The sequence below is a fragment of the Zootermopsis nevadensis genome, unplaced genomic scaffold (assembly GCF_977971745.1).
Source record: "Zootermopsis nevadensis isolate Lab colony 2312 unplaced genomic scaffold, Znev_1.0 Znev_ptg000012l, whole genome shotgun sequence".
Taxonomy (NCBI): domain Eukaryota; kingdom Metazoa; phylum Arthropoda; class Insecta; order Blattodea; family Termopsidae; genus Zootermopsis; species Zootermopsis nevadensis.
The window spans coordinates 9655547-9679698 of NW_028259144.1; the positions used below are offsets into that span (position 1 = coordinate 9655547).

General features: G+C 44.0%; 1 protein-coding gene across 1 annotated transcript; it reads left to right on the forward strand.

The window, feature by feature from the left end:
* The first annotated feature begins 10057 nt into the window (after positions 1 to 10057).
* Positions 10058 to 23782, forward strand: LOC110827673 (kelch-like protein 10). Its single transcript, XM_022059528.2, has 10 exons — positions 10058 to 10267; positions 12280 to 12467; positions 14429 to 14680; positions 15452 to 15731; positions 16486 to 16722; positions 18517 to 18686; positions 19085 to 19254; positions 20198 to 20356; positions 21541 to 21745; positions 23173 to 23782. The coding sequence occupies exons 2-10, from the start codon at positions 12283 to 12285 to the stop codon at positions 23426 to 23428; spliced, it is 1914 nt and encodes a 637-aa protein (XP_021915220.2). The 5' UTR covers positions 10058 to 10267; positions 12280 to 12282; the 3' UTR covers positions 23429 to 23782.
* The last annotated feature ends 370 nt before the right edge of the window (positions 23783 to 24152 follow it).

Genomic DNA, 24152 nt, shown 5'->3' on the forward strand with positions numbered 1-24152 from the left:
GTGTTGCGTTAGGCTAGGTTATGTTTGTCCAGTTTCAGTTAAGGAAGTGTGTATTTAAAAGCTATAGCGCCTTTCCCCCCAAAAGTCTTCATGACGTGTAGCGAGACGTCTTTTCTTTACTTTTACATACGAAAGCATATTTATTTTTATTTGCCGTCGGTCCATTTCAAATTAAACTCAGGTAGAACTTTATATATTTTATTTATTGTCACATAATACAATACAGATTTTGCCTACCAACTGACTCGGTACAAGCGACGTCAGAGGTCCCCAAAGACAGAGACTGCTTTCAGAGATCATCACAACCAAGTCAGCTGATTGCCTTCACTAGTTGCCACTATTTCTGTGCAACGCCATCAAGGTTGCGCGAGTAGGCATTTCATTGACAGTTGCCCTGCGAGATGACTGGACAGATGTCGGTCTGCGCGGTTGTAGAGGTCCCGATTGTTGATAGAATCTGCTTCCGGCTTGGTGGATGTGCTCGTGGATTGGTCTGGGTTACAACCTGTTCCACGAGCGGGTCCACCACATATCCAGAGTGGACATCGTATTGTTGCTATTGGGCAGAGGATCCGGGTGTAGAGCCCGAAGTCCAATGGTGCCGCCTGAATTTGTCGTCGGCTGCAACTTGTGACAAGTTTTCGAACATTTGCGATGAAGAAGGTCCCTGACCTCTGCCGACAATTCATCAGCCCAGCGTAGGTGTGGTCCTATCAGTGCACGAGATACCTCATCCAGCTCACGCCAGGTGTGGGCTAATGCACTCGTCAGTTGAGCTGGGTTAGACTGGGCTTCACCCCCTCTCGGCCAGCGCATCCACCACAGATGACGATACAAACGAGGTCTCTCGTGAACTGCTGGGACTACAGCTACGATTTGTTGGTACGTTGTCGGCCGAAGACTGACCCGGTCACACGTGCAGCTGACGGCAAACTTCACAGTTTGAGAAATCCCAGCGGCTGCATCAGGGCTGTACATTTTGGCTTCCTTATCTGTCAGATGATTCTGCATTAGGTCGATCCTCAGTACGATTTTATCCCAAAACTGATTCTTCGCGAAAACATCTGGCCAGTATTCTCGGAGGGCAACTTCCGTGTTGGAAAGCGACGAAAGTTCCGTCATCACAGGAAGGGATGTCGCCAGCCTCCAGGACGTCCATGGATGTAGGATGTACCAGAAGTCACCATCACACTGTTGCTCCGCTTAGGCAGTCGGTATCTGTGCCGAAATTGCTCTTCAGTGTCTCGTGGGGTTGCCCTCTCCTGTCGCGTGCCCTTACTTGCCCGAGCAGTTTTCGCACAGGTAATTTCTCCTGGCTGTTCGGTTTCTTCCACGCAGTTTGCATGTGTTGCTGCTTACACTTGATATGGATGAGTCGGGTTGTATACTGGTAGTGGTTGTCGTGCTGGATGTGGATCTTTTTGGTGGTGCTCGAAAAGCCGTGGACTCGACGATGCTTCTTGTATTGGAAATTGCCTTGGTTCTTTTATCCGCTTTCGGGCAGCTCTTGTGGGATTTCAGTTCTCGAGTCCTGTAAGAATTAAAGGCAGGTTCTGATACAGACCGAGACGTGATTGAGAAAGGAGAATATTGTACAGCGGTGAAGCGCAACTCCTGGCGCTCCCGAAGGCTGGTTTGTGCCCGCGAATGAATTTCGCCAAGAATAGTTTGCAAATATTGAGCGGAAAGTAATATACCGAAGTATTTTGAAGCGAAATTAAAAGCATTCCCATTCGAAGCTTAAAATGAGTGCCATATAGCCGACGTTTCAGAGGTTCGTGCTGCCTCATAATAGACGCAGTGTGTACGTCTGAATCTGTGATATTAAGGCTTCTTTTTTGTCCGGAACTGACAACTTACGTAATGAAGGAGATAGTACGGTTAACATTTATTTCATTGGTGCATATACTCGGTGTGCAGTTAATTAATTCTGTGTTGGGTGCCCCTTATTTGTCGTAGCCAATATAATGACATTGTAAAATCAGACAGATTTTTATTACAATAATTAAAAAATTATTATTCTCTCCGTTGCGTAGCATAAAATTTAAAACGGCTGCTTACCACCGTGTGTTTCTGATCCAGTGTTGAAATGTTTTGAGCCATTGATTTCTTCTCAGTTCTATGCAGAGGATGAAAATTATAAATATGAAGCCGAGCCCAAGAACCACTACGGCTCCTGCAGCTAGCAGCGAGGCGAAGTCCCATCCGCTCCAGAATTCGTTGACTGTGTAGTTGACTATTTTATGACCCATGATGGACAATTACTGCTTCTCTGTAATTAAAATGTCTGCGTACAATTAATTACCCGCCGCGTGGGCCTAATTGCGTAAATGAAAAATGCGTAAATAATTTTAATCAAAACTTCTGACAGTATGAAGACTTTGGGGGACTAAACGTAGACTTGAAAAGTAAAGTTAAAAATAAAGTTTGTCCCACTACACGCCATGTAGGCGCTTGTGGTGAGAGGCAGTATAGCTCCTACTCATTATTGACCTCGGCACTAGATGGGGGTGAGTGGTCAGCATCACGCCCCGGCCGGCTTTACCCCCGGGAAATGACCCCGGTACCCATTGTAGAGGAGGCTGGGTGGGCCCCAGAGCCGGTCTGGATGCAGAGGCTAGAGGAAAAATCCTCTGCTCCCGTCGGGGAAACGTAGACTTGATATTATTAATATGAATGTTTTGTTGGTTATGAGGGTGTAGACGAGATTTAACTACTTTTATGAAAGCGTTAATAACATGGAAGTAAGATGGATATATTCTAGACCTGATGAGCAAATATTAGTGTCTGAAAAAAGTTTCCGCTCTGCGACAGGAAGCCAGATGACCAGCTGTTGTTCGTTTACTTCATGGTTTCGGCCTTCTACCTTAAGCGTTATCATTCAAAAGACTTTAGTTGGAACCTTACTGCAAAACTAATAATGTAATGATATTCAGATACATCATTCATCATACACATAAACGCACATCCAATATTCGGGACAATTTTTTCCATTGATAAATCGCATTTAATATAAATTACCACTTACGTTTTCACACAAATATTTCTTCTAAATTGTTTGTACAGAAGTCCTCTTTTACGTTCTTTTTAATTCAAGTCGTCCTGTTGGTAACACCAGTAAACAGTCCAACAATGCAACAATAGACTGCGACAATGGAAAGAGAAGTTAATGTTCAAATAATTGAGAAGTATACATCACAATGAAATATAATTACTGACTTAAAATATTATGGACAGATAGCTAATTAAATATCGTGTTAAATAAATAGGCTGTAATTAATGGGTAATGTTTTTAAAAATATGGAGACGCATCATTGCACACAAGTACACGTGATGCCCGTCCAATATGAAAGATGTTTCTTTTTCCGTAACTAGTATTTACACGAGTTTCGATTTCAAATGCCTTGATGTTACCTTGTTCACGATTATCTTTTATCAGTTATTTATATGATTTAAACTAAATTACCACTAACCTTTCTTAATATAATATATCAGAAGTGTTATGTGTTCGTCTGTGCTGGTTCACGTCCTTGTCTTTTAGCTGCTTCTTAGATTATGCCAGTAAACAGTCTCCAACAATGCATCAGTAAAGTTTGTTGTTTGGTTGCTGTGGAAATGTAACTTTGTTACATATAAGATGTATACAGGCCTTTAATATACGAAGTTTACGTAAATTAAAATAAATCTGCCCCCACATATTTGATGCCGTAAGACTTGGTGTACTCAGGCAATGTTTAATGTGTGTGTTTTGTACGGATAGCTTATGTTATTTTTTATCACAATAATATATATAGAAATAATTCTTGAGGGGCCCGGGCGCTGGGCCAAAGAATATGTTTCCTTCGTTCGAACCCCGGCAAAGGTATTTCCTGTTGCTCGGATAGCAAGCGCTAGGGAAGAATGACGCTAAGGCAAATTCTGTTTTTTCCTGGGAAATGATTTGACTGACTAAGGTCACAAACCCGAATATTGTCTGAGACCCAGAAGATGAATTTGTAAGAAACTGTCGTTTTTCCCCTTAGTATAAATACCACAGAGTCTACTGGTCACGTGTAAACTCGAAATTGAAGGCTGACATTTTTTACTCGTTCGCTTGTGGCTCGTGAAAATAAAACATGGCGTAATTATTCCTTAAGACAAATGAGAGAACACAGGAAGGTCAGAACTCGGGGAAAAGCGCCCTGAATTCGATTTCCGGCAAGGGTGGTTCCGTTAACTCCGAAACTACGGTGAGGTAGGGCTGAGCTGACCAATGAGAACATCGCATCATTGCTGGCCAAATAGATCATTTGTTTTTGTTAAAAAAAACAAGAGGGAAGCCTGGCGACGCGGATACAGAGGGGACACACTCTCTTCTGGAATTCAGACGAAGAAACATCCTGAATTGTTTTGTAGTTCGATTCGGTAAAGTGACTGTTAATCGCAAAAGAAATAAATTGCAAAACTACGAACTTCATTCTCGAAACCATCACCGAAACCTTCCTCGCTGGTGTTCAGCTTATACTCCTCCATGTAATATTCCCTGAAAAAAGTTCCATGCCTACATGAGCAGAAATTCCGAATAACATCATATATGACTGCAACAATTCATGTAAGAAAAAGTATTGGAATTTCTCATAGAGAAAACGTTTAATATTCAGTATTTATTTCTTACATTTAGGATGGAATGTGACGAAATTAGAGTAATTCACCTTGTATTTTTTTCAACTACCAACAATTTCTAAATATGGAACCAACCAAAGAAGCTAACTGAGGGCAGAGGCCTGCGCAAGCGCAAGCATCGTCCCTACCTAGGTGAAACCATTCCTGCGCACAAGACGCATTGCTGGAAATGGTAAACGGTCGTAATATAGAACGGAAATTTTGCTAACGCTAACGGGGTTTCGTCGTGGCGGGAGCCTCGACCATTCAAACTGGGATTTGTTGCTGCTGATGGGAGGTTATCCTGTCAGGCAAGTTGTCGAAGGAATTTGGTTGGTTGGGTCTCTAGGGTATGAACCCAGAGAGGGAGGGGCCGTTTCGGCTGAAGGCCTCTGCGGCATGGGGGGAAGATCACTTCAGCTGATGGCCTCCATGATCGGGGGAAAGGGTGGCGGGCCGTGCCCCTATTAAGTTATACCCTGGCATTCGCCTTACAACTGAGGAAAGCACGGAAAACCTCAGTCAGGGTAGCCGAGTAGTCTAACCACTCGTTGTGCTGACTTGGCCGTCTTTTGGGGATGGCTTCGGCTGGCCTGCTGAACATCAGTCGCCCTCGGTTGCCCTTGGGTGAACTCTGGCAGCCCTCATTCGGCACGAGTGTCTTCCGAGTTGCCGAACTAAGGGGTTCCCCACACCAGCTAACCTCGAGTCAAACCTCTCAGTTAGTGCTCTGATGTGGTCGGCAAAGAAAGGGACCCCCAGATCCTCATGTATTTGCCTGTTACTAACGTACCAGGGCGCGTTAGTAACAATTCGAAGACACTTGGATTGCAGAACTTGCAGCTTCTGGACGTGGCTGTGGGCAGCTGACCTCCAGATCGGGCATGCGTAATCCATTATGGGACGGATGAGCTGCTTATAGAGTAGTACACCGTTCCTGATTGACAGGCCACTTCTCCTATTGATAAGCGGGCCTAGCACACCTAATCGTTGCGCTGCCTTCTTTCCCACTTGGTTGACGTGCGCCGACCAAGTAAGCCCGGCGTCAAGGGTGACCCCCAGATACTGCGCTGTTTTGACCCATTGGATCGGCTGTCCGAGGAACTGCACTGCTCGGGGCTGTTGGATGTGTCTTCTCGCGGAAATGAAGAGAACCGCGGTGCTCTTCGAGACGTTGATAGCAATCCTCCAGGCCCTGAGCCAGAGCTCAAGTCTACTGAGGTAGGTCTCCAGATACCTGACGAGAAGCGTTGGGTTACGGGACGTGACTACTAGAGCCGTGTCGTCCGCGTATTGTGCTAACTCGACGTGGCGGGACGGTGTGGGTATGTCGTTGACATACAGACTGAAGAGCACAGGGGAGAGAATTCCGCCCTGCACAACTCCAGCCCGCATGGTACGACGTGTGGACATGGCCGACTGGAAGGATGTCTGGAATGTCCGGTCAGCGAGGTAGGAAGAGATGGTTTTTACCAAGTACGACGGGAAGTTGAGGACGGTCAGTTTGTATAGGAGGCCTTGGACCCAGACTGTGTCGAAGGCTTTGGCCACGTCCAGGAAAACCGCGCCGGTTAGCCGCTTCTCATCAAGGTTTCTGTTGACCCTTTCGACGAGGCGAGCCAGCTGTAACGATGTGCTGTGTCTGGGTCGAAACCCAAACTGCTCGTCGCGCAGCAGCCCGCGTTCACTGACCTCGTGTAGGACCCTCGTTAGTAGGATTTTCTCGCAGAGTTTGCCGACCGTGTCAAGAAGACTGATGGGTCTATAGGAAGAAGGTAGCGTGGGGTCCTTCCCCGGCTTCAGTATGGACACCACTCGAGCGTGTTTCCATGCCGAGGGGAAGTGTTGCCTGCGAAGGACCGCGTTGAACACTTTCGTGAGAAAGGTTACCGCGCGTCGTGGAAGATGTTTCAGGACCCTGTTCGGTATACCGTTGGGGCCCGGAGCCTTGCCAAGCTTGAGTCCTTTGATGGCCTGGGCGACCTCCGATGGACTGGTTAATTTTGGTTCATTTACAGGGGCATACTCGTATGCTCGCATCGCCTCGTTAACCATGTCAATTGTAGTCAGGTCCGACGGGTAGTCTACCGGCTGGAACTGGACCTCAAGGCTGTCGGCTAGGGCTTCTGCCTTATCGGGGTTCGAGAGAGCCAGTCCTCCCGGCACTAAGAAGGGGGGCGACGGAGTGGGGACTCGCATCACACGCTTGGTCATTTTCCAAAGCGACTGGTCCTCGCAGTCCAAGGATTCGAGCGTGTCGCTCCACTGTTCGTTCCGCCACTCGTTGAGACGATAGGTCACCGACCTCTGGAGTCGATTGACCTGAGTCTTAAGAGCGGGGTCTCTTGTGACCTGCCATCGCCTCCTCAGCCGATTCTTCAGGCGTATTTCATCTCGAATACTAGCGGGTAGAAGCGGTCGCCTATCAATGCGGGGTCGAAGCTTGGGAGCGGACGCTGCTGTGGCTTCCAGGATAGCACTGGTCAGCTCCTCGACGCACTTGTCAATTTCTTCCTCGTCGTTTACCACGGGGTTCCCCGGTAGTCTGCTTTCGAGGCAAGCCTGGAATGCAGCCCAGTCCATTCTCGCGAAGTCCGGGCGATCAGGCAGGTTTTGAAAGGACGATCGGCACGTGGTGTCGACGAGGACGGGCAGGTGATCTGAGCTGAGTGCGGGGCAGACAGTCAGGTGAACCGGTAGGACGAAGTCCTTGATGAGGACAATATCAAGGACGTCAGGTGTGGCGTTGTGTGTGTAGGGAGCCGTGGTTGGAGAATCCGGCCCGTAGATGAAGCAGGAATTTCTGTTGGCGTAATCACGCAGGAGCGAGCCCCTAGCAGAGATAAGGCTAGAATTCCAGTCCGTGTGTTTCGCGTTGAGGTCACCAGCCAAGAGGACCGGGAAACTCCCGCTCAAGCACTCGGTCAGGTCCGACTCTATCCATGGCCGGGTGGGTGCGAGGTATGCCGCCACTAGCTTGACTTTCCTGGTTGCCAGTACCAGGTGAATGGCGGTTGCTTCTAGTTGTTGTAGACCCGATACCGGCACAGGGTAATGATCAATGCCCCTGCGGACAAGGATCGCTGTGCCACCCCCTAGCGTCAGGCGGTCCGTACGGTGGCAAACGTAGTTCGCGAACCTCAAGGCCCGACCCGACGTGAGGTGCGTCTCGTTCAGGAGGCAAACATCGACTCCGTAGTCACCGAGGAACTGCTCCAGCTCCAGCTTCCTGTCGCGGACACCGTCGGCGTTCCAGTAAGCCAGCCGCAAGGCCTTGCTACCGTGTCCTCTAGGCCGTGCAGTCATTGTCGGCCATGAAGAGGAGAACGGTTTTGAGGAGGGCTCGCGGACGAGACCCCCCGGGGGGGAGTGAATGGATCGCGGCGAGGAGACGTCGTGTCAACTCAATGCAGACCCGCGGTGAGAGGGTTTCCAGGATACCTGAGATGTCCTGGAGCGGTGATTGACCCTTGGGTGGGGTGGGGTCAGTCTTCGTGAGAGCAGGTGCAGTGGGATTTGCCACCGGCGCCACAGGACGAGCGGGCTTGGCACGGCCGCCCTTGGGGATAGTCTGCCGCTCAGTCTGTACAATGGCTCCAGTTGGCGTTGGGGCGGGGTTCTTCATAGCCGCAGCCTTGACGACGCGGCCACCACGGACCACGTGGTTCCACCCAGGGCCCAAGTTCTCCTGCTCGAGGGAAGGCTTAGCTAGCGCCGATTTGGGCGCTGGCAGGCGCGTGGAGACGTCGTCCTTTCGGCCGCGATCCCCTTTCGCACGCTGTGCAGCGGCCGTCTTGGCTTCCTTCCACTTACTGCAACCTCTATAGTTCGCAGTGTGGTTGCCTCCGCAGCTGCAGCACTTAAGTTGTTGCTTGGGGGTGGCACACGACCCGGATGGGTGAGCGTCCCCGCAGGCCACGCACCTGGGTGCATAACCGCAGTTCCGCTGCGTGTGCCCGAAGCGTTGGCACCGTTTACACTGCATGGGCCCCTTCGGTGCAACATATGTTTCTACCTTGACCCGCAGACCGCAGATCTCAGTAAGGGAACGCACTTTCGCCACGTCGGGGCCCCGTGCTACCGACACTATAAAGTGTGGCGTAAGGAGACGGTCACCGTCCTGGTCCATGGCCCGGCGCCTCGATCGCAGTTGCATGACCCCCTGCACAGCAATGTGCATGGCGGCCAGCTCCTCGCGTACCTCGGCCTCGGGCATGCGCACGCCCAAGTTTTTAATCAGCAGGCGCACGCACCGATCCTCAGGGAGGGAGAATGTGTGAAAACTCACACCCTCGCCCTCATCGAGGGACCGCAGGACCCTGACGGTGGCCCGGAACCCGTCGGCGGTCTCAGGCACAAGAGCCAGAAGGTCTCCCTTCATCTGCGCCACGATCCCGCAGGCCAACTCCGCGCGAATCCTATGCAGGAAGCTGCGTACGTCCTTCACCCCAGAGACGTACACCGGGGTTTTGTTACGGCGCTCCCCCGGAGCCGTTTTGTCCACTTGAGCGTTGGAAGAAGAAGCGGCGTCAGATGACACACCAGTGAGCGGCCCGGACAGGTCCCCAGTCACCTCCATCGAGGAAGAGGGTCCCGGCTGGGAGCCGGGTCCCTTGGCTGAGGGCTGCACTGTCCTGCTCATGGAAGCGGTGGATGATGATGCTGCTACCGACGGGCCATCGGGCCGATGAACTTTTGCCGGTGCCGGCAGAGAAGGTGACTGGGCTCCGGACAGTGGCCCGGGCGTCGGGCGCCTGGATGCGGGTTCCAACGAACCGCTCGAATTGGACAAGTCCAACTCTTTGGCTTTCCTCTTGCCAGTGTTGGCTCGAGTAGGCCCTCCGACCACGGTCGTAGCTGCTGTATTTAATGCTGCTGCCACTGCTGCCCGCTGTCTTTGCTTTTCCGCCGCGATGGCGTCCAGGATCTGCTTCTGGACCTGTTGGAACACTTCAGGGAGGTGGGCCTTCAGAAAGGCCAGCTCACCTCCTTCCATGTCTCTCAAACTTTGTTCAACTCAAACTTTGTTCAATTGTAAGAGACCACGACGTCCACTGGCAAAGATCACAGATTTCTTAATAATTCTTATATAAGATAAGCACTTTCGATTTTCTAAAACGTTTTACCAGCACAAAATTATCTCAACTCTACTCTGTAAATATGGAACTCTCTAAATATGGACCGACAACGGTCAGCCTTTATATCAACACCTGCGTGTACAACAATGTAATAAGAAGTATTGGAATTTCTAAACCACACCTGCAACAATTGACAGAGCATGCCGTAAGGGTCATTTCTCATTTCTTATGCATGCAGTATAATAGACTGAATAAACCGTATTGCACTCCATTCCTTTGCTAATTGTTACGTCATAGTTTCCAACGGCATTGTCGCATTAGTATATATTGGCGTGAACAATCGACTTTCGTTAGTGTGGAAAGAACTGAGCTGTGAATCGTTTGTACAAGTGCGTAGTAGACGAGATATTTTGTGCTATTAAAAACCTTTCAGAGAAACCCAAGTGCATTTCTTATGCGAATTATTAAGAAATTTGTGATACTCTCCTCCGCTCTATCCATTTTATTTGTGATTCAATTGTTTTTTTGCCGGTGGATATATATATTAGGTAAGTGTTTCCTTTACATTTATGAGTTCTTGTAAGAAAACTTGGCTTGTTTTCTTTCTAACACAATTTCAATTAGTAATAGATTGACTTCTGGTGTTCACGGCATCATTTATAGTAAAATAATATTCCAGTAAGCAATTTACATTTAAAAATTTAAAGGTGCTTAGTAGCCCAGAATCTTAATAAAAATATATGGATATTAAGAAGTGGGTTATGTATTCTGAATAATAATCTAACACTACATTTCTTCATACATTAAAATTGTTAAAGCGTTTTACTGAGTTGTGAAGAATTCTTATTTCGGTTTTATAAGCCTAATTATCGAGGAATCTTATAATAAGCTACCAGGAAAGTCCATGAAAATCACGGCGGTTTCAAACTGAAAGGGACTCATCAGATTTTGGTCTATTATGATGATATTAAGGATGTTAGTCTAGAAATAAATGCAGAAAAGATTATATATATATATGAAAATTCAGAATTCAGGATAGAACCAGAATTTAAGGATAGGTAATCAGTCTTTCGAAAATGTGACAAAATTAAAATATTTTGGGAAGACACTAACAAGTCAAAATGACATTTATGACGAAATCGAGAGCAGATTAAATCCAGGGAATGCATGCTATCATTCAGTCCAAAATCTTATGTCCTCCTGTCTCATATCAAAAGAAAACGAAAGATTAAAATGAACCAAAGCTTAATTTTGCCGGTTGTGCTGTATGGGTGCAAAACTTGGTCTCTCACTTTGAGGGAGGAACATAGATTGAGGGTTTTTGAGAAAAAAGTGTTGAAGATATTCGGACCAAAGAATGAGGTAGACGGATCATGGAGAAAATTGGAGCGAACTGGATGCAACTGCCTCAGGATAGAGTCCGGTGGCGGGATCTTATGAACACGGTGATGAACCTTCTAGTTCTGTAAAGAAAGTGCGCTATTCTTTAACAAGCCTAGTATGCAATCGATTTTTCAAATATCCTGCACTTTCCAGTGTGTGAGTAGAGTGATGTAGGCCTAATGTACGCGTGCACTAGTTTAACGTACAGCTTTTTTGACTGTTCCCAACTGTAATTGTCACGTTCATTTGATAAATTTAACTAAATATTGGGTTTGCAGTGCATATAAATTTATAACTTAGGCAAGAAAGTCATTAACCATCTTAAGCACTTTTAATTCTACAGAGAGACAAGAACTCAAAATTGTTATGGTTATGAAAAGGTATAGCCTTCTTTTTTTCAAAATATATTTGTTAACTGTCTGGTTTTGCATCAAAGGTCACATAAATTCTATGGATTTTTGTGTAATTTTCTAAAATCAGTGCACCGTAGTAGCAGCTAAGACTTTTAGATTACATTGCTATTTTATACTTAATGTCTACGTAATTTATATATAAAAATATATAACCTTATGTGAGTAATAACAAACAAGCGGTATGACTTAATATCACATTTAGAGCTTTGTTGTTTTATATTGAATCTCAACGGGCGTTTCTGTAACTAAGAAACAAACTGACTCCATGGAGCCAAAATCCTGCTTGAGAATCTAACAGTAGCCTAGGCAATCAAATGTCTCGCCTTTTATGAAACATGAAGTTTCATTTCCGTGTTTAAAAGACCCCGTCTTTAAACCAAATTCACAAGCATGTAAAGTCAGGCCACAACTTCATTCCCCACTTCTCTAAGATCCATTTTAATATTATCCTACCAATACATAGGGCTCTCAAGTGGCCTTTCCCTTTCAGGTTTTCCGATTAAAATGTATTTCTTGTCTCTGCTATGTGTACTACATGCCCCGCCCATCTCACCATCCTTGATGTGAACAGCCTACAATTTGTTACTTAGTGAAGAGACCTATAAAGCTCCATACTACGTAGTTTTCACCATTCTACTGTCAGTTACGCTCTCGCAGGACCAAATATTCTTCTCAGTACCGTGTTCCCTCTCAGTCACTCTCAGTTGATGTGCACACGTGTCAGTATGAAGAAAAACCTGCAAATGAATTGGACTGTTTTTCAGGAGATGGTGTTAAACCAACATCGCAGGTGTCCTCAGCCTGGCGGCAGATGCATGTGCACCGAACGATTGCTCTCTCTGAGGGAAATGAGAGGGAATAACCAACTATTTGACGCGGTGTTGAGGTTGAAAGATGGCGGCGTTTTTCCTGTCCACAGAATGATTCTCTCGATGTATAGCGAGTATTTCAGGTATACTTATTTACTGATGTGGTTGATTAACATGTTAAATAAGGACATTACAGTACTTTAGGACATAATAGACGTCAATTAAAGTAAAGTAAAGTTTGTCCCACTATACGCCATGTAGGCGTTTGGGGTGAGTGGAGGTATAGCTCCTCTCTTCCTTGACCTCGGCACTAGATGGGGGTGAGTGGTCAGCATCACGCCCTGGCCGGCTTTACCCCCGGGAAAGGACCCCGGTACCCATTGTAGAGGAGGCTGGGTGGACCCCAGAGCCGGTCTGGACGCAGAGGCTAGAGGAAAAATCCTCTGCCTCCGTCGGGGATCGAACCCCAGTCGTCCAGCCCGTAGCTAGTCACTATCCTGACTGAGCTATCGCGGCTCATAATAGACGTCAATTAGTATGTGAAATGTTATATCCTCTTTGTTGCAGAAAAATGTATTTTTATATGGCTATTCGTCTTTTGTTATTTGTTCGTTGTCATGAAATCTCACGGCAGTGAGGAAGAAGATGACTGTCTTCTGGACGTTGAGCCGTAGAAACTGGGTGGTATTTCAGGCATACTGCCTTCTTTCTTTGATAACAGAGGCAGTAAGCACCTCTGAAACGTCTGTTAATTTCTACGAGACGACACGACGCAATATGCAAGAAGACAGACATATATATATCCATGGTTTTTTGCACTAATTTTTTAAGTGTAGTTGTACCAAGGAGAGAGTCAAACGATCTGGAGAGAGAAATAGAATCCATTTCCAAAACATCTTAGTTTTAACATATAAAGACGACGATCAAAGCAAGTTGGTAATGCACATTTGTCACGCCATTGTCCAAAACATTGAAAGCTGTTCTGTATTGTTCTGACAAGAAACTTCGTGAGAAATGTTTCATTGTTTGGAGAGAATTGTTCGTAAGCTCGTTACAAATATTTGGTGACCGTAACGCCGGTATTTTACTCAGTTTTTTGAAGGAATTTCTTGTTTTTTCTTATCAAGTGGCTCTAAGATTGGAATTAATTTACATTCTACAGATTCAGATTTTGAACTGGGAGGTGCACAGCATGGTAATATAATGACACACTTTCTTCGTGGTTAAAGGACAGCAGGCTAAAATTTTAAGTTGTGTCACGTAACTCCCACGACGAATTTGCGCATACGTTATTTTGCCTGTGTTTTAAGTAAAGATGTTTCTGTTTTCCAACAGACGTTTCTCAAGTCTTGTTACAAGCTGTGCCCCTCTTCCATTATTTCGACAAGATGTAAAAACTTCGAGTTATCTTTTAAGTTGTTTAACCGGTACTGATTGTTCACAAAACACATAGACGTTGGAATCTCTGATTTCATATTACGAACTGATCAACAAGTGCAATTTCAAAATGGTATGTCATTATAGGCTGGTCTCCTCTACAGCCCGCGATGTATGTTGAAATATTTGTATTAATTTGCTGGTTGGCTTTAAAATTTCTGTAGTAGTTGTTATGACCACAGATATCTCTTTAAGGAATGAAAAATATGTAAGAAACGAGGTAACCATTCTATAATACAAATGTTCCCTGCTTGCTACTTTACCCGTCATTCTTGACAGGTTACTTTCTGATACATACTCGTACAAGCTCTTCGCCTCTTCGCAGGAAATCTGTCCACAGTAGAACACATTCTGACACGGTGAGATGAATGCGAGACTGACTTTAGCTTATCGACAACACCCTGAATTCCCACTGTCGTCTGATCTGACGTCATGCTGGCAAATCTTCGACACACTGTTCTATATATGTGCACAGCCTTCGCACACTCACACATGGCTTTAGGTGACTTTTTGAAGTATTCAGATAACTTAAAAATTCATTCACCACGTTGACAATTTTTTACGTGAGTTATAAAAACTGGAACTTCATGCGAATAACTACTGTAAATTTATGTTTTCCCATTTCTCGAAATCAGTGTAAATTAACGACTGCTTCGTGACTTTTCAGGAACCTCTTCACCACTACACTGCACGCCCATGAGCAGACTGATATTCTCCTCCACGGAGTCAGCTCGGATATGATGACGCAAATACTGGATTATGTTTATTTGCGGGAGGTGAACATCCACTGCGACAACGCGTGTCAGCTGCTCGTGGCGGCTGACTATTTGTGTATACCAAGCGTTATTAAACTCTGCTGCAACTTCCTCATGGACATGATGGACCTCGATAACTGTATCGACATCATGCATTTCGCTAGGTAATTGATGCTCATATGTCATTTGCTGTGACGCTAGCCTTCGGTGTTGGAGCGAATCACCTCTACTCAGAGAGCAGCCGAGTGCCGGGTCGGAGGTGTGGTCTCTAAGGACTGGGCAAATTATAATGTGTTGTTGGTCAGGGCTATTAGCAGGTTATTATTAATGTGCTTGTAATTTAAATATTCTGATCATCTTTACGACCAGCAGGTGACTGATTTCATCGCGTGGAAAGTATATGATGACCTATTACAGGGTTATAGTTATCTCTATCTTCTTCTCGCATTTCTTTCTCCCCTGTAGCATTCTTACACGTGACTGAATGACTCTGACTACGGCGCAACAGCCCGAAGCCGAGCCTTGGCCTCCTCCCATGTGGGAGGTAGTTAATCAAATGTCGCTTCGCTAAGGCTGATGTCAGAATTTAAAATTCGCCACTTCTCATCTCACTACCTTCTTCACTTTCGTACACCGTGCGTTATTTTCAACCTATAACTTTATCACAGGGACGAGCGGGCAATGCCTGGGAACCTTCATAGCTTAAAACTGACTATTTCGCCCCCAGATAAGTAAACGTACCATCTCTCGGTTTTGCCTTCCCACTTTCTCTTCTCAGTAACACTCATTCGGGCTTCAAAGGGCTAAGGTAAAAACTGCAGGCGAAATACTGTGGTGTGCAAATGCTTGAGAATCCAGTTCTTGCTGCAACGTTTCAATGTGTCAGAGTTCGAAGGAGATCGATTCTGAGTCGGCTCTTACCTTCGCTGTCGCAGGTTTTACTTCTGCGCCGACCTTGAGACCGAAGCTCGTCGCTTCGTTCTGCGCCACTTCGTGGTAGTGTCTCAGCAGAGCGAAGAACTGCTGGAAGTGGCTGCACAGGAGCTGCAAGCGATAATCGAGTCTGATGAACTGAACGTTAAGTACGAGAAAGATGTGTGGGAGTGCGTTCTCCGGTGGATCAACCACGACCCGGACAACAGGAAAGGCCACATCGCGGACCTCTTGGATGGCATCAGACTGGGACTACTTGACGAACAGTTTTTCCTGGAGACGGTCAGTATGCCCCTGAAATCGTGGATTTTTATGGGAACTGAAGCCCGCATTTCTAATTCCGTTTTCACACGCAATTCGTAACTAATTAATGCAAATCGAGAGCCTTTCACTTCGTCACGTGTAAGGCCGTCCGTCTGTCCGCAGATCAAGCTCAAGAACGTCTAAACGGATGTTCATTAGATTTAATATTGATGAGCTTTAATAGAATCTGTTGACGCATTCCAGTTCTGGTTAAAATCTTACATTAACAACGTGAAAATTACACAATGATTTTAATGCCTCATTCCGCGCAAAATTTGCTGCGTAAGAAATCCCGAGATTATCTTAGTTACCATGGTTACAATAAGTACCTGTGGAATGCCGCTGGTAAACGCACGCACGTAGTATTTGGCAGATTGATAGTCCGCCTGCACTACAATCTTTGATTACAGTCTCAGTGTTTATTAAGATCAACATATTTCAGTTCAACTACAATTCTTAATGAAGTATTTAACTTTCGGTTAAAACACATTTAAATACTTTTATCTAAAGTCGATTTAACGGTGTTTTCGCTTGTCTCCAATACCTGTACATTTGTTAAGAGCGTCGTTACATAAACTAACAAACATGTTTTCCTATATGTACCATAGTCTATTTCGGCGAGTTCCCAACCAAATTGTGTGTGAATTTCTTGTCCCCTCTGCAATGAAACATGCTATGATTCATGTTATCCCTTCCTGAAAGTTTATAAGGCCCACATTGAACTGTTTAACAGGTATCAAAGCACCCGTACGTGACGGAAAATAATGGGTGCAGACCATTGATCTCGGAGACCCTCGCGTTTCTGCACTACTCAGTTATGATGACGAGGGAAGACAAGGAAATCGTGACACCAAGAATTGCCCGCCCGCGAATCCCAAACGACATTCTTTTTGCTGTTGGTGGGTATCGCGACAACAGGCCGACAGATGTGATCGAAGCGTACGACGCACGAGCAGACCGGTGGAGTGTGGTGAGTTGCGCGCATTTCTACTCTTACCGTGCCTTGTTAAATGACGCCACCGAGAAAAACTACTTTTCCCCCTTTTTGCTTATTTTTACTAAGTAATTGTTTATTTAAGCTTACTCACAAGTATGTCTTTGTCTCTTTTTTTCTTGCTAATTTATTTCCATTACATTGAACCCTTTTAAAGAGAAGCTCCAAAGACATGAATTAAAATGAATGAATAAATAAAATAAATGTTGAGTCTTATGTAAAATGTAAGTTCTAATAGGATTCCAAGAAATATATAAAGTTTCCATAAATACTATTTACAATAAGCGTCCTATATCGACTGTCATGGCAACCTGCCTGCTGATTTTAGACATGAAACGAAATATTCGTTGATCGTCAGTGTGGATTTCAATGTAATAAATGAAGTACTGACCTTCGTCGATGTTGACCATCCGGGTGGTAACACCGCGTAAATTAGTAGGCTTACACACTGTTTGGGTTGGGGATTGGGGACATGCTACCTCCAGCTTTGCGTCGAAGATCTAGACATCATTGGTAGAACAGTCAGGGCTGCTGAAGAAGGATTTGTGAAGCTGGAAAATGCAGCCAATGAAATAGGCCTTTCTATCAATGAAAGTAAGACAGAATACATGGAAATATCGCACAGACCAACCAATATGCAGTAACTGAAAGTAAATAATCACAAGTTTGGAAAAGTAAACGAATTTAAATATCTGGGCACTTTAATTAATTCGACCAATGATCTAACTCCAGAAATTAACCATAGACTACGGCTAGCTATCAAATGTTACTATGGACTAAAAAACAATTAAGATCCAGTCACCTCACCCTTAAGACAAAATGCGCGAAATACAAGACACTTCTACGACTTGTGTTGCTCTATGGGAGTGAAAGCTGTGCCCTGACGAAGGCACACTTAACACTTAAACGACCCGTTCATCGGCTCGCGCTCGGGCGCCAGCATCTCCTCCATTCTTGTCTATCCCGTGCTCGGGTAGACCAGTGTCTGGTGGTTGTACTCGACGGCAAGAGAGTCTGCCCAACGAGCAGCGGGCGCTTCCTGTCTCGCTGCCATACGAGAACAAATTAAGAGTATTCGAAAGGAAAATCTTAAGAAAAATATATGGTCCAAAGAATGAAGAGGGAAACTGGCGAATCAGATATAATGATGAATTATACTATCTATATAATGAGCCTGATGTAATTAAAGTAATAACGACAGGAAGACTTAGGTGGCTGGGACACCTGTATAGAGCCAGTGAAGCACGCCCAAGCAAGAAAGTAACATTTACCAATATAGAAGGAACAAGAAAGAGATGGAGACCCCCCTCAGGTGGCTTGATAGTGTAGAACAAGATCGTCAAGCTCTCGGAGTCCAGGGATTGAAAAGGAAAGCCGTACATAGGGACCAATGGAAGCGAATTTTTGGGGCGGTCAAGGCCTGTAAGGCTGTAGAACCCGTGGTAGTGATGATGATGATGAAACCCAATACATTAACAGGTTACTTGTAGACTTGAAGAGAACACTAATAATGTTTGGGCTTCTCTTCGGGGTCTTCCTGTTTCCCCCGTCTCTCATAATTCCATCATTTGCTCCAAGTTAATTTCTCACGGTCTTTGTCGAGTTCGGTAGGCCCGGCCACCCAGCACGGTGTAGCAGTTTCGGTCCACTGTTGGGGGTTGCACCTCTGCTCAGTGGTTGTTCGGTTGCTTGGACTCTTATGTAAGGACTTCACATCAGTAGACCAAATGACCCAAAGAAACATTAAGCCATAACCTGTCTTTCCTGCAGGTGGAGACGGTCGACTCGATCGGTCCGCGAGCCGAACACGGCACGGCAGTTGTCGGTTTCGACATTTACGTCATCGGCGGTACCGACGGCTTTGAATGTTTAAGCTCATGTCGCTGCTTCAACGCTGTAACGAAGACATGCCGCGAGGTGGCGTCTATGCATGAACGCAGGTAAGATGCAGCTTGGTAACTAAGGAACTCCTTGGAACAGAGTCCTTCTTCAAAGGCTGATAGTCGCTCCGTTGTTCAAAATATAAATGTGCGCAGGGGATGTAAAATTGTACCAATCACATACAGGAGCATCGTGCAAAGTGTGAATAGGTAGGAGGACATTTGTGACAATGTTAGTCGTCGGTCAAACTCGAATAGAAGCCAGTCATTAACTTCGTTCGTAGTTTCTTCAGGTTTTAAGAATTTGACCAGCTTGTTAATTCATTTGAATTGTGATTTAACAATTACGAACGAACGACTGTGTTCTGCGAGAGGAAATGTATTTGTATCAGCAAAACATGAGCATCAACACCACAGGAGCATGAAGCATAGCAAAGTCTGTATTTTTTCCGTTTCAGAAGCAACTTCACTGTGGCAGTTCTGGGAGAGGTAGTGTACGCCATGGGTGGTTATGATGATCATCAGCGACACGAAACGGCGGAACGATATAACTACAAGATGAACCAATGGTCTTTGATCGCTCCTATGAACACGAAGCGATCCAATGCAAGTGCGACTGTGCTAAATGGTAATGTAAATCCTGTGATCAGTAACGTGTGAATTAGTGCAGAAGGCGAGACGTATGTCTGTCTACGTGTAATAAGGCAGGAACGGTTGAAGTAATTGCAGGATTTGAGGTTCTCACGGTGGCGAATACGAAGATGGCGGTAGTTTGTCTTGTAGCGTTGTGTAGTCTGGTAGAAGTCCACCGACGTTCCAGAGGAACTTGATGCCTTCATCATCAAAGCAGCAAGCACCTCTGAAACGTGTAAACTAGTAGAAAGAACCCTTTAAACACGAGGGGCATGATTTGTTTTGTAAATTCATGTCACCACATCCTCTGACTCTCCTCTTCATTCTTAAACTTTGTTTGTTCATCCATTTCCTCATGTTCTTTATCCGTGCTACGTTCTACGTTATTTCACAGACTGCAACTCCTTGAATTTCTGAGTATGTGAAGGTTTCCTCTGGTCCTGTAAGTTGTCCCTGTACATCGTCTTCTGCTATTTGTAGTGTACACTAGGAGTGAATGCAGAAAACAATTAAATTATCAAACTGGCTCTCATACTACAGATGTATAATGTTCTTAGACGGTTAACAATCTCGTGTAAGTAGCACGTTACATTAAAAATTTGCAAGCATCACTTGGCAGCTTGTACTGAACATCTCTGATACCAAATTCGATCATATTCATTTAACAGAATATTAACATACCATAGTCTCCATTATGCGTTAAATTACACACTTTATGCAGTTTATATTAAATTTAAGTTTGTTTTCGTCCAATTAAACGCATTTCCTTTGACAAGCTGATTGTCTGCATTCATCGATGTGAACAGAGACAGCCGTGTCCATACAATTGCTATGACACAAAGGGGGACATCAAATGCTACAGATTTTCTCAGTATAATGCCTCTGCCTATATCAAACATGTATACAGTTCGTGTCATATAGGTAATTTGTTTTTACAGACAAAATATACGTCGCTGGTGGATTTGATGGTCACGAATATTTGAAATCGGTGGAAGTGTATGACCCGGAGACCAACCAGTGGACATTCGTTGCACCAATGCTTTCTCGACATTGCTGTCTTTCTTGCGTCACCTTCCATGGCAGTGTGTACGCCCTAGGTGAGAATTCGAGATATTCTGAGTAATAACCCTCTATCTTTCTTACAGAACTTTCAGTGATTTCCTGTTTTTCTCTGAGATGTTATGAACAGCAGTTTGTTTGTGCCATTACAGAGTTAGTTTGTCAGTATTTTTAACCCAAATTCGTGGTTTTGATTACTTTCTTCACAAAGAAAATTAACTAACAAATACAGATTATCTCTTTTTATATTTAAACTACCGTATACCCCAATTGTCACACAGCCCCAGGTTTAAAGGTAAATATTTTGTTCGTGTGGCAAGGAAATTTCAGTTTGCCGGTTTCAACAGTGCAGCTCTTATTTATAGTTGAACGCTTTTGTCGTATGCAGTTGTATGAAGCAGTAAACACTTGTCAGGTGCAATTTCCTGATGCTCGTGGAAAAATTAATGGCGTCACTCTCCACAGAGTTCCTATAAATGTAGTAAGACGGATTAAGATGTGTTTACGTCAGGGTTGGGAACACTGTAAACATGTGTTTCAGCTCCGTAATTATAACCTCAATTTTTCTGTAATCTAATATGTATAATAGACGTGACATTAAACTTTTGTTGGTGTGACTTTTGGGACGCTGTAGTTTAAATCATTTATATTTCTACTGTACTGCAAATAAACTGCAGCAGACAAGTGAAATACATGATTAATATATTCCATTGTTCACTAATCGAGCCACAATTACGAAAGGAAAATTGTAGCCATTTGGCACCTAATTTCCTTTCTGTTACTAATATTAACATAGTAAAAGGAAATGAACTTGTGCTCCTCTCTCTGATAGAGCTTCAGACGTTTATTTCTGTGTTTTATTCATTCCTTGCGTTTATGGAATTACAAATTTTAAGAGCATAATTTTTCGTAGGGTGAGACGGACGGAGTTTGTAGCATGGAAGATATGAGAACTACATACATCTAGAAAGTTGTAATTGGTAATCTTGTGATAAATGGAAGGTTAAAAGTAATTTTTTTTAAAGGAAATAGATTATGTGGGAAGGGTTCAACTGTCGACTTTTGTGAATAAGGTAATGAATATTATGGCTCCATAAAGGCCACACATTTCATGGCCAGGTGAGAGAGTAATAAATATCAAGAAGGACCCTGCTGAATAGAGCTTTGTTTGTCGGCTTATTTTTATGTAGTGTAACCTAATACAGAATGTGTGTGTGTGTAGGAGGATACAACAATGCGACAGACATGCTTAGTGGCGAAAAGTATGACCCTGCAAAAGACACATGGACTAAGATCCCTGATACGTGCTACTACCCACGCAAAGACTTCAACGCAGAAGTGGCAGACGACATGATTTTTGTCATCGGTGGACATGATGGCGAATTCATCTTCGGTGTCGAATGTTTCAATGACATGGAATATGAACGGTTTGTTTGCTTGATTGTTCAGGACTGTATCATCACAAACTGTTAATTTTGAAAAGCACTAGTACGTGAATCACTTCCGGTCAAGATAACCGCAGTATCGTATTAACTGACCGACGTTTCAGAGGTTCTTACTGCTTACTCAGGGGATTGAATGCAACGCGCAAGAAATGGGTGGTAGGAGGGGGTTGAATGAAAGCAGGTAGGGCGATGTTGCGGTCAAGTTGAATCGTTAAAAAAGATAGCAAATAACTAGGTAATCCTAATCACACATGAAAGGTAATTGCATTAGTAATAAACTCTTTGACTTACTTTCTTTGATCAGGGTTACTCTCTTAGGCAGGAGTGTCTGGCGTTCAACTCATCAGTATCACCATAATCATCGGCTTTCATCACAGTGTTAAGCCAGTTTCAGATTTATTCATCTCATGCTCTCTTTTTGCATGGAAGTTCATTTGGAAATGGCTGTCACTTGATGTGTTTCACCATGTAATCTTGTGCCATCCAAAACGTTGGTCAGTATTTATTAAATAACATGATGAAACATCCCAGAAGACAGCTTTCTTCATACTCGTCTGTGTAAGAGCCAGAAATCTCATAGAAATTCATTTGTTTTTAGTTATTGTCTGTTTTCATCCAACAGAGCATCTCCAGAACTATTTTTGGCAAATAAAACCCACTAAATTTTTAAAATATATTGCTAAAAGAGGGAAATATTGTTATGAGCGTGTATCTCAAATAAAACACGCGTCTCTCTCCAAAAAATGTGTGTCATTAAAGTATTATTCTGACCGAGGATAATGGCTTAATGAAGTTTACCAGACATAGCTAACGCAGAACACAATTCATTTGACAACGTTTTAAATTAGTCATAATCTCTCCCTCCATTTTGATGTAATAAAATTCATTATGTTATAATATCATGTGGTCGGTGTTCTATGTGTATATGAGTAAAACAAAGATCACGTGGGAACTGTTCTGAAATATGGTATGGGAAGTGCACTGAAATCCCATTGAGGGACTTTTTTTTAAGGTTGTCTGGAAACAAATTACAAGCAACGACGTTTCGGTGGAAGCCTTTGCCTTCAGCTTCAAGTAGTTTTCCCTTCTACTCGAAGACAGAGCATTTATTTTACAGAACTCTCTGATATTTTAGAACCTCAAAAGAAAACGTTTATATATTTTCAAGAAAAAGGATAATTTCTTTACATAAATGCACTGACATTCAAAATACATTTCTATTAAATTTATATTAAATAAATTATTTGTGGTAGAAGACGCATTCCTTCGTGAGTTACATCATCTCATGTAGAGCTACATATTTTCTGTAACTGTGTCAGTGAAATGTGATACAAATTGTCCTGAGTGTAGATAATACTGATGGATGATGAAAGAGGGTTTGTTTTCACTTTTAATATTTCAAATTGCAGGTACTGGGAGGGAGAAATGAATGTTCGCAGATCGTGGATGTCGACCTGTGTAATAAAGGACCTGCCGAATGTAAAAGATTACATTTATAAGAACAGATACAGACTACTAGAAGAGAAACGTCAAGAATTGTTGGCTCTTGAAACTCCGTGGCAGCAGGAGGAACAGGACATCCAAGCCTTAGACGACAAACTCGACGAACACAGTTTTAATTACGCTCCTAAAGAAAGTTATGGTGAGGACTGGGACACAATGTAAGATCTGCTAAGAGAAATAAAGAGAAATATCGTTTGCAGCAAAGAAGGAAAACATGAGAGTTTGGCAACTGGTCTATGAAGCTGATTTTTATTCCTTGTGTTGGCACTGTGTATAGCAGAATTATTTTGAAAAAGTTCTTGGTTTAATATTTTGTAACTTTATTTAGAAAGTACTTGAAAGTCGGTGTCACCAAACTCGTATAAAACCAAGACGACCGACCACCCTTATTTACTCTCTGAACTTGAGTCTAGTCAGTCTCCATGCCAGAAAGAACTCGCCACTAAGTGTTCATATCCGACCAAATTTACTACCATAGGTTACTGATCAGATTAAAGAGACCCATTTAGCAACGTGGATGTGTACCATCTATGCACTTTACTTGTGACCTGCAATGTACCTGGGTGGCCTGCATTCTGCTGTACATGGCAACTATTTAGCCAATACGAATAATCTATTTATGTTAGACAGGCTACATAGTAACCGTAAGTTTGTTCCTGAGGCTCAACTAAGAACCATGACATCAGGAAGTGAAGTGTAATTTCACACATTCTTGAACCTGACAGTGGTCAGCTTTATACCCAAAAATCTTCAGACTTCTACAGCTGTTGGTAAATAATGTTTCTGTTCTTGGATGAGAATCAGTCCAACACAATGCAGTGTTATCATCCCAAACTGTGAATTGAATGTTCTGATACACTGACTCATGCCTTGCACATCAGGCAAA

What these genes read in the sequence shown, in the direction of transcription:
- LOC110827673 (XM_022059528.2), top strand. Translation starts at nt 12,283, where the DNA reads ATGGTGTTAAACCAACATCGCAGGTGTCCTCAGCCTGGCGGCAGATGC. An exon ending in GACATCATGCATTTCGCTAG is followed by an intron (nt 14,681 to 15,451) that starts GTAATTGATGCT and finishes TCGCTGTCGCAG; the next exon opens with GTTTTACTTCTGCGCCGACC. An exon ending in AATGACATGGAATATGAACG is followed by an intron (nt 21,746 to 23,172) that starts GTTTGTTTGCTT and finishes TTCAAATTGCAG; the next exon opens with GTACTGGGAGGGAGAAATGA.